Source organism: Pipra filicauda, unplaced genomic scaffold, assembly GCF_003945595.2.
Source record: "Pipra filicauda isolate LSUMZ 115617 unplaced genomic scaffold, ASM394559v2 scaffold163_size1657671_pilon, whole genome shotgun sequence".
In the NCBI taxonomy this organism is placed as follows: Eukaryota; Metazoa; Chordata; class Aves; order Passeriformes; family Pipridae; genus Pipra; species Pipra filicauda.
Genome location: NW_024104140.1, coordinates 580,747 through 595,613, shown reverse-complemented (window position 1 = coordinate 595,613; position 14,867 = coordinate 580,747). Strand labels below are relative to the sequence as shown.

General features: G+C 42.2%; 1 protein-coding gene across 1 annotated transcript in view; it reads right to left on the bottom strand.

Moving 5' to 3' along the window:
* The window catches only part of NRG1 (neuregulin 1), a 148,996-nt gene extending 134,883 nt beyond the window's left edge, over positions 1 to 14,113 (bottom strand). The window contains exons 1-2 of the mRNA XM_027745175.2: positions 13,948 to 14,113; positions 7,800 to 7,924 (exon numbers count right to left, since the gene is read on the bottom strand). Of these exons, the coding sequence (XP_027600976.1) occupies positions 7,800 to 7,924; positions 13,948 to 14,102 (280 nt within the window). The 5' untranslated portion in view covers positions 14,103 to 14,113. The remainder of the gene's footprint in view (positions 1 to 7,799; positions 7,925 to 13,947) is intronic.
* Between the last annotated feature and the right edge of the window lie 754 nt (positions 14,114 to 14,867).

Here is a 14,867-nt window from a genome sequence, read left to right as displayed (position 1 = left end):
AAAGATGCCAGTTGTTCAATCTCTCCTTTTCCTCTGGGAATAACTGATCAGTGGCAACAGGAGAAATCACGCAGATGGCTCTGTTTCTGGAAGTCGTCAGTGTGAGTATTCACTCCTTATGCTTCTAGGCAGTTAAATTTTGCAAAGACATGTTCCTGTTCATATCACTTGAACTGCTGGTGAGTACAATGAAGTCACTTGACACTTCAGAGAAATCTTCTAAGTCACACATGCAAACCTTGTCCCTCATGGACTGCTGGGGCCTCTGTGATGGAAATGAAACTGTTGCTTTGCTGAAGAGATTAGAAAAGTTGCTTTTCCATACTGGTCCTCTATATATCTCCGTACGCTATTGCCAGTTACATACTGGCGTGGACTTCTTGCACACACTTGTTGAACTGGCTGATGGCTAAGTGGGATGACACTGCCATGCTAATTTCCTAATGCAAAATGCAGATGGGAGAAAGCAGAACGTAGAAAGCCTTTGTTTAGGCTTCACAAACTTGTACAGAGACCTTGCTCCAATGACAGCATCGATTTGTGAGTGCTCTGCTGTCCCCACAAGCCACAACTGTGTGCAATTTCTTAGGTGTGAACAAATCGCTCTTCAGTTGTGTTCACCAATAATCTTGAACTTCTCCAAGTTCTCAAAAAACATTTCAGACTTTTAGTGGTGCAGCTCAATGCAGCTGCACAAGTTTCAACTGTGCAGCTGGAGAAATGTCCTGAATGCCAAGAAAAAAGCCTTGCCCTGAATCCTCAAGGCACACCAAGAATCCTCTGGTAGGTCAAACAAATAGAATAGAAAGAGCCTCATAAGAGATTTAGGAAAAGGAAACTCAGGAATGTTTTTACTGTTTTATGGATCTGGATTCCAGTTCTGTTCACTGTCTCCAGAGTTCACAGAAACTTGACCAGAGACAAAGCTCAGTCCAACTGTTTTCCCTTCAACATTCCTCTCATTAAATGTTAATGCTGATCCTGTATTTCAGTTTCTTACATGCTAGCTCTTCTTTTTTTTTGTACTTTTTTTCCCAAATTTGGTCCAGCTTTCTTTGGCAAATCTATTGTTTACCTGGTCAGTACGTCCCAGTTTCATCTCACTATGTGAGAGAATGTGTTATGCAGCACTTCCTTGACAGCCAGTGATGTGTGGCATGTAAGTGAGTACTGTAAGTAAAATTTTTGAGGTCAAAACCTTTGCATTAGGTCTTGGAACACAGTGGCCTGTAGCCAGGCAGCTTTCAGGACCATTTTCTGGGTATAGAGGCAGTTTGCTGTTGTGCAGCTGGGTTGTCTGAGCAATTAACCTCTCTTAGTCACAACAGGAGACAGGAACAGGTCTGACAGCTGTGTAGCCTAGCATCTGGCACAACTGGAGCAAATTTTTCCTTCACCAATTAAGAAACCATGTTCCACTTATTGCCTGTGCTGAGCTTGATGAAGCATTTCTTACTGGCACCTCCCCAGCCCAGCTGCGTCAGTATGAACGCTGACGGGAAGCTTCCCTGCAAGTGGAAAATACAGCCAGAGCCTCCTACACCTGAAACGTGCTGAGAAATACATTTGGAAAACATGTGGCAAAGTCACACATTACCAAGTCCCGCCAGTAACATTCATGTTAGTAACATTAACAGTGGATGCTAACGTTTGGCAGATGCAATATTTGTGTGTATTGCTTACTGGAGACAGTACACCACAGCAGTAAGAAAGGCATTTTACACTACCTGAGAAGGCTAGCACACAGCCTTCTGAACAAGCTAGCACAAGCTATCTGAACACAAGAAGCAGAGAAAAAAAGAGGCTTCTCATAGGAGGCTGTCGGTGCTTGCCTGAGATGAAAGAGCTGGAAGCATTTTTCAGTCCTGATACTTTTGCTGCCGAACTCTGCCAGGGTGTGGAGACAGTCTGCAGCCCTGTCTTCCTCATCATGTTTAACTCCCCATGAGGAGCAGCTACCTCAGAGGCTACATCCAGTTCTGTCCCCTGGCACTTCTAGGAACACTTAGTCTTGGTGGAGTGCTGTTTCCTGAAACTGGATATGTTTGTGCTGGGGGTTTCTTTTGTAAAAATATTGAAGGATAGATGAGAGATCCTTGTTTGGGGATGCTTTAAAGGACAGGTCCCTGCAGCTTCTCAGTCCTATTTCCTTAGTACTCTGGCCAGCAGTATCTCCTGCTTTGTCTCTGACATGAGGAAGCAAGAACTCCTTCAACCCCCACAGGACTCACAGCAATGCCACCACCTTGCTGGCCTTGATATCTTGATCCATCCTTCGAGATAGGGAGCTCTGGGCTGCTGAGAGGAGACAACTCAATTCCTGGGCAGGAGATCCTTCTTCTCAGGGAAGACCTTTTCTCTAGGGATAACCAAATATTTAACAGCCCTATAGCTGCTGTTCTGAACAATCCTGTTCAAGCTTGCAAGTCCTGTGCAAGCCCTCACAGCCCTTTTTTTACCCCCAGTTAGTTATCAAAGGCCTAGTGCAAAAAGCCTGCTCGAGCAAACTGAAGGGATCTGGTTGATCTTGTAGATTTTAATTCAGGCCTCGAAGGTGGTGGCTCTGGGCACCCTGAGAGGGACAACAACCTGGGCTCTGAGGGGGATTCAAACACCGTGAACACCACAGTTAGTTAGAGCTGCAAAAAAGCCTTCTGTCACCCTGAGGTGTACTTTGTGACAGTGATACAAGTTTTAAGCCTTTTGCATTGGTTGTGCTATTCGGGTGACACCACCTGAATTATACAAAGATTGACACAAGCTAGTGCACACCTTGAGGAAAGGGGAGCATTTGAGACTCTGTATTTGGTCTACAGATGGCAGAGTGGGGAGCAGGTGTGTAGAAGGTCAGTAAGACCACAGTCCGAGGCCTCAGAGGCATCCAGGCACATGTGGTCAAAGACACAGAGAGATCCAATTGCCAAACTAACTTTTTGTTTCTTAAAACTACCATACTTTTTACCTTTTTCCTCGAAGAAACTACTGACCTGAATTAGACTAAAAGAACGCTGCTCTCAATCCTAATAGGTCAAACTGCAAGGAAAGGCTTAAGAGAATTGCTATACCAAACTGAGTGATGGCCATACTTCTTTCTGTGTGAAGGACCAAATCAGTGACATTGGCCCAGGCATGCTGATTTACACCAGTTGAGAATCTTACCCATTATAGCCAGTTCAAAACAACCTATGGTCCCAACTCACCTGTAACTGCGCTAGAGAGAAGAGATACCCTGATCCCCTGCTTAAATCACGTCTTGGAAAGAAGATGGGTCTTTTCTTGCGTTTGAAGTATTTCACAGTTGGTCACATGGTTTTTAGGTGCTAGATACTGAATGTTGTTTTTAGTTCACTTATTTCTCAGCCATCTTCTTCAGGCTAAGCTACTGGCTATCTTCAGAAGAGGAAGACCAAATTAAAATTTAATGATGGCTGAATATCATGTCCTTATTGATTACTGTACAACTCAGAGCTGTTACTACTACTGCAAGTCCTATGGATGCAACCAGAAGCTTGCACAGGCCAGTGACGGTGTAGCTAATGAATTTCCCAAGGTTTACCTCTGCTGACATTGGGGTGTATGAGCAGATCACCTGAGTATTTCTTGTACTCATCAATTCAGGCAAAGTTGTCCCAGCCACCCCCGCTGATGAATCAAATTACATCAATTCACTTTGCACAGACAATACCCTGCACACAACCCAGAAGTTATCCACCACCATAGGCTTCTAACCTCACAAGTATTTCTGCATGAATCCACCCTTTTGCATCCTGAGACATGTTGCACAGCAAACAGTCTCAGAGAGGTAAAAAAAAAATCAGGTCAACAGGTTTTAATGGAAAACACACCACATTCAGCTAGAGTGTGCTCGACACTTTGGAAAAGAAGATCACTGTGCTAGTTGCCTAAAATAAGGGGGTTTGTGAGAAAGTTTTAAATCATGAAATTGAAAGCTTTGGTTGTGGTGTGAAATATTCTGTCAATGTCATTTATTAAGTATAGTCTTATATTCATGAGAAAGTCCATGAAAAATTCACAATGAGAATTTTGCCTGGATAAGGTAACAAATTAGGATACAAAAGAAAAAAAACAAACCAGTTGCTATTGCATTAGCAAACCTGTGCACTATGTATACACTGCCAGAAGAACTTCATGCCTCTATTCTGACCTCAATTACAATCTTTCTTAGGGATGTATACGTGAATATGAGTGAACAAAAATAAGAAGGCAACTCATATCCTGTGGGCAAGTTATACTCATTATAAATTTAAAAGAGAACAGAATAGCTCCCATCGCTTGCTATTAAGACTGGTTAAAATTGTGTTTATCTAGCTATTTTTATATTTGTTGCATTTTTAACCCACACATATGGCTCTATAGACAAGGCTTTACATTTCTTTCAGTAAAATTGCGAAAATTTAAAAGTCTGTGAAGGTTAATAGAGTTTGTGTGGGGCGTGTATGCTTATGTGTAGCAAAAGCTTGCATAAGAGCAAATTTGGCAGTTTTAAATAACAGCAATGTTTATAATAACAGTAACAAGAAGAAGGACAGGAGTTACTATTCCATTGACTGTAACTGTTTCAGACTGGAAAATTTACCATTTCTGGAAATGAGACTGGGGAAAATTAAGGTCTTTGCTCGCTGAAAACAACAAAGAAATTTTTACAACTGTTTTATTGAGAAATACTCATTTTTCTGTGTTTGGAGCAGAGAATTGAATTCAGCAACTTTCAGACACGTGACCTGAGTGATAAATGCTAGGCTTTTCCTATACCTGGGGAAAAACCCCAACACATTTGCCTTGTTCTTCATATGTTTTTCCTAATGCCCATTGCCAGCTGATGTTAGAGACAAGACATCATGTTAGACAGTTCTTTGGTCTGCCCCTGGAGTTGTCTTTTTTAGCATACACCAGCAACAATTTCAACTAAAACAGTTAAAGTCTGACAAATTTTAGGGACTTCAAACCAAAGGTTTTAAACCAAAAAGCACTAATCTTTTAGTGGAAATAAAAATAACCCCGTTTCCAGAAAAGCCATCACCTCCTCTACCCTCAGTCTTAAAGTACCCAGCACAAAGGGAAAGAAGGATCTTGTTTGCAGATAACAGGGCACACATAATAAACATGACCAGGTGAGGTCACCAAATTAAAGCTCATAATTTAAATTATGGTTCTCATATCAGAGTAGACCACTATGACCATAAGAAAGGCAGGGCCTCTGATGCATTTTTCTTCACCTCATTGTCATCCCATCTGCTGGAGGTAGAAGAAAGCAACCTCTCTGCCTACCATGAGGGATTCAGCTCATTCAGATATCCACACTTTAGTTTTCTACAGGGGCTCCTGGGCTGCACTGGACCCCAAGGGCTTCTCCAAAAGCCCATTAACAGGTAATAACAAGTAAGGGTTAAGGATGCTGGTTTCTGTTTGTTGTTTTGGTTTTTTTTGTTTGTTTGTTGGTTTTTTGTTTTCATTTGTTTGTTTGTTTGTTTGTTTTATTTATTTATTTATTTTTTTTAATTTTAAACTCTTTCTCATGAACAGTGCAGGACCCCCCAGATATACAGGACCTGAGTAATGACTGCCCTTCAGGGCTCATTACCGAGTTTGGATCTCAAATCTGTCATTAAGCTAGCAAGGGGAAGAGGTCAGGGAATGCGGGGGAAGGAGGGGTGAGGAGGTCACCCGTGCAGGGGGTCTAGCCCTGTTTGCAAAGCAGATGTTGCCCTTTGAGGCCTTAGGGATCTATTGCTCTTAAGTCACCAGATGTTGCCCATGCTGTTCCTCAAATCCAGGTGGAAAATTCCATCATTAGTAGGAAAATTATGAACAATTTTACCGGCAATTTATAAGTAACAATAAGAAGAGGGGGTTCAGATGTATGTGTAGCAAATAAATACGCATGATTGATTTATTCATCCAGTGAATGCTGCCATGCCTGAGTGTAGATTATCAAATATCACTGAGATGTTCCAGTTCAGATATCACTGAGTTTCCAGTTCAGATCTTTACAGACAAGAGCCAGCTGCCCCATTTAGACTGGATTCAAGTTTGCCTTGCGTTCAAGGGAGTTTGCGTGTGTTCTAAACAACTTACATTTCGTAACACAATTAGACAGATTCTAACATATCTGTTATAAATGCACATAACAGGGCTTGCCCACAAACATTTTCAATTAAGACCAAGCCCCTGTCTCCCTGCAGCAGGAGTATTTTGTGGTCATTCAGCACAGACCAAAAGGAAGTCGAAAAATCCATGTCATGAAGCACAGGAATGAGGTCCTGCATGCACTCCCCAGCCATGACACCATTCCTTGTCTGGGAGAGTAATAGAGGATGGTCAGGCATTTTTTTTGCATTTATCTGTATCACTGCCCAGGCACAGTGCCTACAGCTGAGTTTTGGAAACTCCAGTATCTTGGAAACAGTATGGGAGCTTTCTGTGTAAGCAGCTAATGAGCAATCAAAATTTGTATTCATGGAAACCAAGAGCATCTACAAAGCTACACAGAAACACCTACCCATTTTTCCTCCTAATAACACTCCAGTAAATAACACTTGATCTTTTATATCAGTCTCCTGACATCTGCTCACGATTATAATACCATACAGCTAGTATGAAATCTTAGCACTTGAGATTCTTTAGTTGATGAAACAGAATAGCAAATACACAAAGTGAATGCAGTCAAGCAATTGCTGTGTGACTACAAAACTACAGATAGCCAAAGACAAATCCCACTGGAAAAGATCTACATTTGTTTTTCTGTTTATTTAAATACCTGTCTCCCATTTCGGAGCACAATGTGAAACAGAAAAGCATGCCTGGTAAATTTACATTGCTACAACATTAAACCCATCTAAGATATGCATGGAACTTCAGCTTTGTTTGCTAATGAGGTCATGTTTGATACTTCACAGCCGGCTGGAGTTTGAATTATTGGATCTGAATTAGTCAAAGTCACACTTGGAAAACAAGATTTCAGCTGAATTGCTGCCTCCATGCCTCTCCAAAGGAGAAACAGTACTGCTAATACATTTGTGTAGAATGGAACACTCAAAAAATTTCATCAGAAGCAATTGGAACTTCCTATAAGTGAAATGGCCCTGCAAAAACAGCAATCTATAATAGCTGTAAATTTTTTGGGTAAGTCTGAGTGCTATCTGCCTCATGACAAGCTCTGCTCCTCAAGAAATAATTTTAAATCACAATATCTATATCAAAATACTTGAATTACATTCAGACCTTTAAATAATATGTCTTCAGTTACATTCATGCCTTTGTATTTATCATTTTAGAAATCAAAAGAAAAACCTATCAGCATATGTGAAAGTAAAAACAGTGGCAATTAGAGCCATACAATTATTACTTAAGGAGGGGAGTGCTGGTTTAGCAGTTCAGACTATGGCATATTTTAGGTTAAATAAAAGCTTCCCCACATGCCTATAATGCTCCCACTGTATATTATGGGAAATAAAATAATATTCCCTTCTCTTCATCTTCTTCTTGTCTTGACTATTTAGACTGTGTCTTAGACTTGGTGTTATACAGAAAATGCTGATCTGTCCTGAGACATCTGTAGGAGACACTCCATTTGTCCGCATAAGGAAAATCGAACATCTCAACTACACAGACTACAAGTCAGGCCCGACCACTTTTCTTAGTACCCCTAATAGATTTCAGTGTTTCCACTTCCACTTCACTTGAAAAGCTTTCCCCTTCTCCAAACCCTTTTGTCCTGATGGCAGCTTTAATACATGGTCTTCCTGAATGTGATAGTAAAGTAAAAAGTCAAGCCTTACCATTGGTGTCTGTGATGATAACACTGGCTTTAGTACTGTCATTTCCCAGCTTGCTGCTCACTCTGCATACATATTCCCCAGCGTCAGCCAATGTGGCTCTGTAAATGTGAAGCTCAGAGTATTTCCTGTAAAATCAGGAAAAAGAAAAAACACATAAACATGCTGTACTGGAGTAACAGTCACTGCACCAACTAATGTACTTTCCCGCCCCCCCAAAAGAAAATCTTGTCTTCCATTCTTACTGACAGATCAACACTATCCAGGTTTGAAAGAACGGAGGAGAATAAAAAAAACATCTCTCTTAAAAGTTTCTGGAAAAGAGGTACGTTCATGGACTTAAATAAAGATACTTGTTATGCTTTTCTGTGTGAGAGAAGTCTTTGCTCTTAAAGGAAATCTGGAAAACAGCCATCCAACAACCGTCCCCTCACAGTCAAACTGTTGGCTATTCAGATACCACAGTGATGGGTGCAATACTAAAAGAGATTACCCTTTCCTACAGGTTCATATTACCAGCAATGGAGTTCTGGGTAAGTATGGTAGTTCCTAACATCTGACTAAATAATCATGAGATTAGGACATATCACACTCTAACTCCAATAGTAAGTCATTCTCCAGTGCTAACAAAAAATCACGGGCAGGAACACAATTTGCATGAAGCTACATTTTGTTCCTGGCTCAGAGATGTAATTTAATCAGTCTCCAAGGTCTTAAGATTAGATTTTAAAATGCAGAACTCCTGCCTACCCATTAATTTCGTAAGAATATGTTCTGGTGTCATTCAAAGGGTCCCCAACTCGTAAGATGGCAATAATCCCATTATCTAAACTGCAGAGAATTACTAGCTTGGGGAAAATGCACACATTATTACCGTTCCCAGTTACTGTTTGAAAGAAGTGCTTTGGGGAATTTTCTGTCTGTAGTAAAGCCTGCTCATTTATCTACAGAATAGTCACTCAGAGTGCGTGAGCATTGGCTTTCCTAAATCGGCTTACCCTGACTTGAAGGACTGATACCCAGGAGGCACAGGTTGTTCACTCTAAAAGCTTGCAGTTACCATCGTGTCTAGCTATGAGTGCTGAGCTAAACTATGTTTGGGGAGCCACTTTGCTCCAGCATTGCCATGTCTCCCAACTCTCCACGCAGAAATCACAACTGGTTACCCCTTCTGGGAATCACTGAGCAGGGCTCAGTTCAGACCACAAACAAGTCTGTTGTAGCAGGGGGAGCTTCTGGAGCAACCAAAATGTTCAATGTCCCTTTTCAGCCCATCCTTGCAAGACGCCCCTCGCTCCAGCACAGGAGACTGTCCCATCTGCTACCAAACATCTGCTTATCGGCAGCTCAAGCTTCCCTGCCTCTATGTGAAGGTTTTACTGCTGAGGAGTCAGCACTGTGGCCCTTCTGGAATGAGGGCAGTGTGATAGGTGGACGCCTCTCTGCTAGAAGTCCACATCATGAGAGTTTCCCCTCATATCGTGACAGAGCACTGCTTTTTGAGGCCACTGGACTTGCAAGAAGGAGGAGCAGCCAAGGCAGGATTAGCGATTTACTCAGGTTTACTCAAACGGTGCAGAAATGTGTAGCTGAGTATTCAGGCTCCCGTCTCACAGTTAGGAGCCCAGTTCCCAGTGTAAATTAATCAACTGGGTTGCATTTCAGGTGGCATACAAGAACAGACTTTAGCTGGTGGCAACCATGAATATACCAGAAAAAATGTGGTAGAGGCACCGACAGAAACGTCTAAAAGTTGAATGCTACTGTATCTTTGTGTGGAAATTTTGCACCTGACTGGCAACTGTGCTTATACAACAGTGAAAATGGCCTGCTCTTTAATATTCTTGCCAGCCATGCACATACCCACCTTTGCACGGGCCTGTTAAGGGCCTCACCAGGAACATCTTGCCGTGTTCTATGCCACCTAACAGCTCGTGTGGACATGTGATATTTCCTGTATTGCACAGGTTATCTTTCAGCCATACCTGCAGACACTTGTCTAGATGGAGAGCAAGCTGTAGCCTCAGGAAGCTCCAGAAGGCAATGTAGACAGGCTTAGTTTTTTGCAGAACTCTCTTTAACCCAATGATAAGGAAGAAGCAGAGCTGCAGCTATATCACTTTAATTTGGGCACCCATTGTATATCTGCTGCAGTCCTCTTCATATATTAAGTAATACTGAGGCAAATGCTTGGCTTTGTGAAGGGACTCTTTGCCCTGCACATTTATTTTAGTCGGTTTTGTTTTATGTGATACTTATGGGAAAAGGCAAGGAATTGTGTCTTCCTTTTATGATTTTATTATCATATTAAAATAGGTGAAGCAAACAGATTTCTTACAAATCCATTTCTAACAAGCCAAATTTACTCTTGTTTTTAGAAAAAACTCTGTAAGGAGTTTTGTCTCTGAGAGTGGGAGAAGTAATATGAATATTTATAGCTTTAAAAATATCACTGAGATGTATCAGGACAGAATTCAAAACAGTCAGAGCAGAAGATGACTCATCAATGGCTGTAAATGAAGCAGTTCCCTAGCAATACTCCAATAGTACTCATTTGAAGTCCCTGATAAGGGATCTTGTATTCAAACGCTTCTCCTTTTCTCAAACTATACCATGCTCCTCCAAAAAAATCCCTCTCCCTGTAAGATTTGCTTCTGCTGTATCTTTAGCTCATTGCCACTATGACACTACTGAGCTTGTATTCTTACATGAAAGGGAAAGAAATACATCTGCAGAATGCAGTCCCAGCCCACCTTATCTGACTGCTTGAATTCATTTTGCTTCCAGTCTCCATCTGTCATCCAGAATTGCCTGTCTGCAGGCAAACATCCAGGCTAAGCTTGGATGAAGCTCAAGGTACAGGGCACACGAGTTTTCTCGTGCACTGCTGCATCCAAAGCCATCAGTTAGATGAAGTGGCAAACACCTTACCTCTGCGGCAAAGAAACCCTAACATCCAACCCTGATAAAGGAGTCTCTTCCTATGATGAAGAGCACCTGACCCTGTACAGCACACAATCCAAACCAACAATGTACAGGTCTCACCTGCGTTTGAAATCAGACAAGGAAAATGAAATGCTGTCCGTACAAGGGGGCAGACATGGGAAAACTCAGCTAGCAGGTGAAAAGCATTTATCTGATGCCTGATTTTTTTGTGTATCTCCACTGTCACAAATAGCTTAGAGTTTGGACATACAAATCAGTCAGTCACAGCATCCTGAATCATATGCAATCGGCAGCAGAAACTCTCTGACTCCATGCTCTTACTCTGACAAATCTGAGGTAAAAAGTGAGTGCTTTAAATGCCCTTCATTAAAATTTAAAGTCACTCGGTTTCCCTTGACTTTCTAGCGTAATGAGAAGGAGCACAGTCATTTAGTGTGATTCACCTGCTCTACTGTCACAGAAGCATAAAATCACAGAATGGTTAGGGTTAAAGATCATACAGTTCCAACTCTCCTGCTGTGGGTAGAGACACCTTCCACGTGGGCAGAGACACCTTCCACTTGATCGAGTTACTGAGAGAGCCCCATTCAGCCTCATCTTGAACACTTCCAAATATGGGGCATCTGCAACCTTTATGGGCAACCTGTGACTGTGCCTCACCACCCTCACTGTAAAAAACTTCTTCATAACATCTAATTTAAACCTACCTTCCTTCAGTGTAATGACATACCCCCTTGTCCTGTCATTACACACCTTTGAAAAAAGTCCCTCTCCAGCCTTCTTGCAAACCCCCTTTACCAACTGGAAGGCTGCTGTAAGGTCTCCCTGGAGCCTTCTCATGTCCAGACTGAACAGCCCCAACTCTCTCAGCCCCCCCCCCCAGGACTGTTGCTCCAGCCCTGTGATCAGCTTCGTGGCTTCCTCTGGACTCACTCCAACAGTTCCACATCTTCCTTGTCATGAGGACTCCGGAGCTGGATGCAGCACTTCAGGTGGGGTCATCACAACCCATCATACGATCTTTTCCTTGCCTACTCCAGGTGCTAAGCTAAGGTCCTGAGATTCTGAGATAGATACTTGATCATACTGTCATATATCTGCAGTTTGTTAAAAACCCTAAAGCTATCTAGCTCTAGCTCTGGCAATTTATCAGACCTCAGAAACATTTCCTTTTCCCCCAGAATAAACAGGTTTTTTCTGCCATCACACAATGAGAAAGGTGATTTCTTGCAAAATGTGACATTACTTAAAAAAGCACTGATGTGTCCCCAAACTAAAATCTCAAAGTAGGAAGGCAAGAAAAATCCTTCAGATGTCATCGGATATCCCTTGTCTTTCCCTCTTTTGTACTCTATGTCTAGTGTCTTTCACATCTCTAACTGGAAGTGCTTCTCAGTTCCACACTAACATTTCTAAAACAGAAAATAGAAGAAAGAAATTCCAGCAATGAGTGAAATCTTCCTGACAGAGATAGCACATGGAAGTGTGAAATACAGGTTAAAGCCTGTACTCTGCCCACTTATGGTGGGTGAATAGGACTTGGGATCTTCATTTTCCAGAAAAAAACCCAATTTTAATTCTTTTTTTTCATTATGTATATTTTGAGGAATTTTAAGCACTATTTGGCATTGAAAAACAGTCTCACGTGTTCCATATGCATTGATATCAAATTATTAGCTATCAGCAAGTGTTCTTTCAGACAGCTCCTCAAGGTTTTTTGGGGGCAAAAAAAAGAGACAAAGAAGTGAGCTTGAAGAAGGCAGTTACTGATTCAATGCTGAGCTGACAAAGTCCAGCCCCAGAAGGTGAAGCCCTGGCCCCAGTGAGTTTGGTCAGCATCAGCCAAAATGTAAGAGGAGAGAACATTGATTGCCTCTCACAGGCAGCACTGCCTTGCTGGGAAAGCTGAGGGGTAGGCTCTGATCTGAACATGTTCTATACAGAACAGACTGAAAATACAACTCTGACGGAGACATATGGCTCTACAAATGAGTCCAGACAATTTGCCAGGCTATCTGCCACCTGGAACAGCTCCATTTCACAAATGCTGGAAGGAGACATCGCAGGTTCCTTCTTGACGTCTGCACGACCGTGGCATGGGGACTGTGGAGAAACTGCTCTGCCCCTTTCCATGTTTCACCTTGTGCCCCAGGCTGGACTACAAGAAACTGTAAGGCAGGGCAGGATGTCTGGATTTTAACCTGAATAACTCTAAAAAGGCAAAGGTATCTTTAATTATGGTTTCTGTTTTGCCTAATGAGATGAGCCCTGACAAAAAGTATGGGGTCACTGGACACCTTGGAAGGAAAGACCACTTGCAGAGCTCACCCTAAATCCTCAGTGTCTTGCATGAAGGGAAAGCATGGCCCAGTGTAGCAGATAGCAGCCTGCTGAGCAGTGTGAGAGTTGATGGGCTATGCTCAAACAGATTTTCATAGCTTCCTTTGATGGACAAGTGGTCACAATTCAGACTTTTTAATATAAACAACAGGACAAAGACCAAACAGCAAAAGCTTTCTCCTGTCTCAGTGCACTGCGTAGTTTCTCCCCCGCAGAAACTAGGCACCACTCCATCTTCTGGCACTGGTCATCAGTCACATGTAGGGGACATTTTCCACCAGACCGGAGGATGAGATTTACAGGCTTTGCTACTCATCTGACATCTGCTGAACCATGAACCATGCCTTGTTCTGCATGCACAGGAATGTCTCTGGTAAAGGACTACTGCATGCTTGCATAAGACATTCAAAGCTAATGCAGATAGCATTCAGCCCTTCTTGAGGACTAAAGGACTAAAGTGCTTGCAAAGCAAATCTCAGAACTATTCCAAAATGTACGATCCTTTGATGGTTTTAAGTGTTCTTTGATTTTAGACAATAAATGTAAGGTACCTCTGCTCTTGTCAGTAGTTTAAAAATGACCTGTCTCCAGGGTTTGCTGGTTAAAATCATAGCCTTTGGCTATCAGAAAAAAAAAATAAATTGAAAAGGGAGAATTAATTATGAAATATTTATACCATAGCAACACTTCGTTTATACTTTCAAGAAAAATAACATTGGTGTCTGTTTTCTTACATTTTTTTCCTCTGTAACTCACAGCTTTTGGCTTTTTGTTACTGCAATTAACAACCTCAGCGCTTATGTTCTCGTGAACTGCACTCCCCAGCCCTCCCAGCCCCATTTGAGAGATATTACTCCGTACTTACTTTTGCTTTTTTGGGATCTTGATATTTTCCGGTCTGTTTTTTTTGGTTATCTCCTTTCCATTCTTTAACCATTTGAATCTGAGTGCAGGGTACTCTGAAGTGGTTTCACACCTTAGCACCAGCTTCTGACCCACAGCAGCCTCTTGGTTTTTCATTTCCTTCAATTTGGGAGCTAAAGAAACAAAAGAACGTGCTCGTGATTAGGCCATCCTGAGAAGGGAAAACAGTCCTGACTCAGGCTGAGCCAGGCAAGCCACAGAGAGCAAAACCCCAGCCAGGCCAGCAACGCTTCTATACAAACCCCTGAAAAATAAGGATCAATTGTGCATTACGTGTGTCGTCCTTAGAGCATAAGGGCACATTTAATGACAGCCTGGTTTGGCTCTTTGGAGTTCTCCTACGTTGGTCTTACATGCACAAACCATACACGGCAAAGGCTCCAGGTGCAACTGATACGACAGGGAGTTAAAAGCGTAAATATAAGCTCAACAGCTTCCCTCACTTGAGGGAAAGGCTTTTGCTCCAGCCAAACATTATAACCCACATTATACATCTACCTCAAACCTCAGCTTGGCCATATCTTTTTCCTGAGGCAAGAGACGATGGACATGGGAGCCCATCGAGAGAATCAATATCAATTAAGGGTATCGTGGACACAGAAGGGGACACTGCACTGAAAAGGCTCAGCCAAGATGCTGTAGGGCTCCAGCTGATGCATCTCAATTTCTACTGTGTTGTAGCAACAAATGTTTCTCGTGTGTGTAAATCTCGAACCATTTCAGGCTTTCTAAGTTAAAGACCTCTAATATTCCATACCAGTACTGATCTTTGAGACAGGCTTCACAAGAAGATGCAATCCTTCTCTGAGATGCTACCCTTCATTTGACCCCGTGGGTTAGCTGTAACCCAGCCACTGTTGT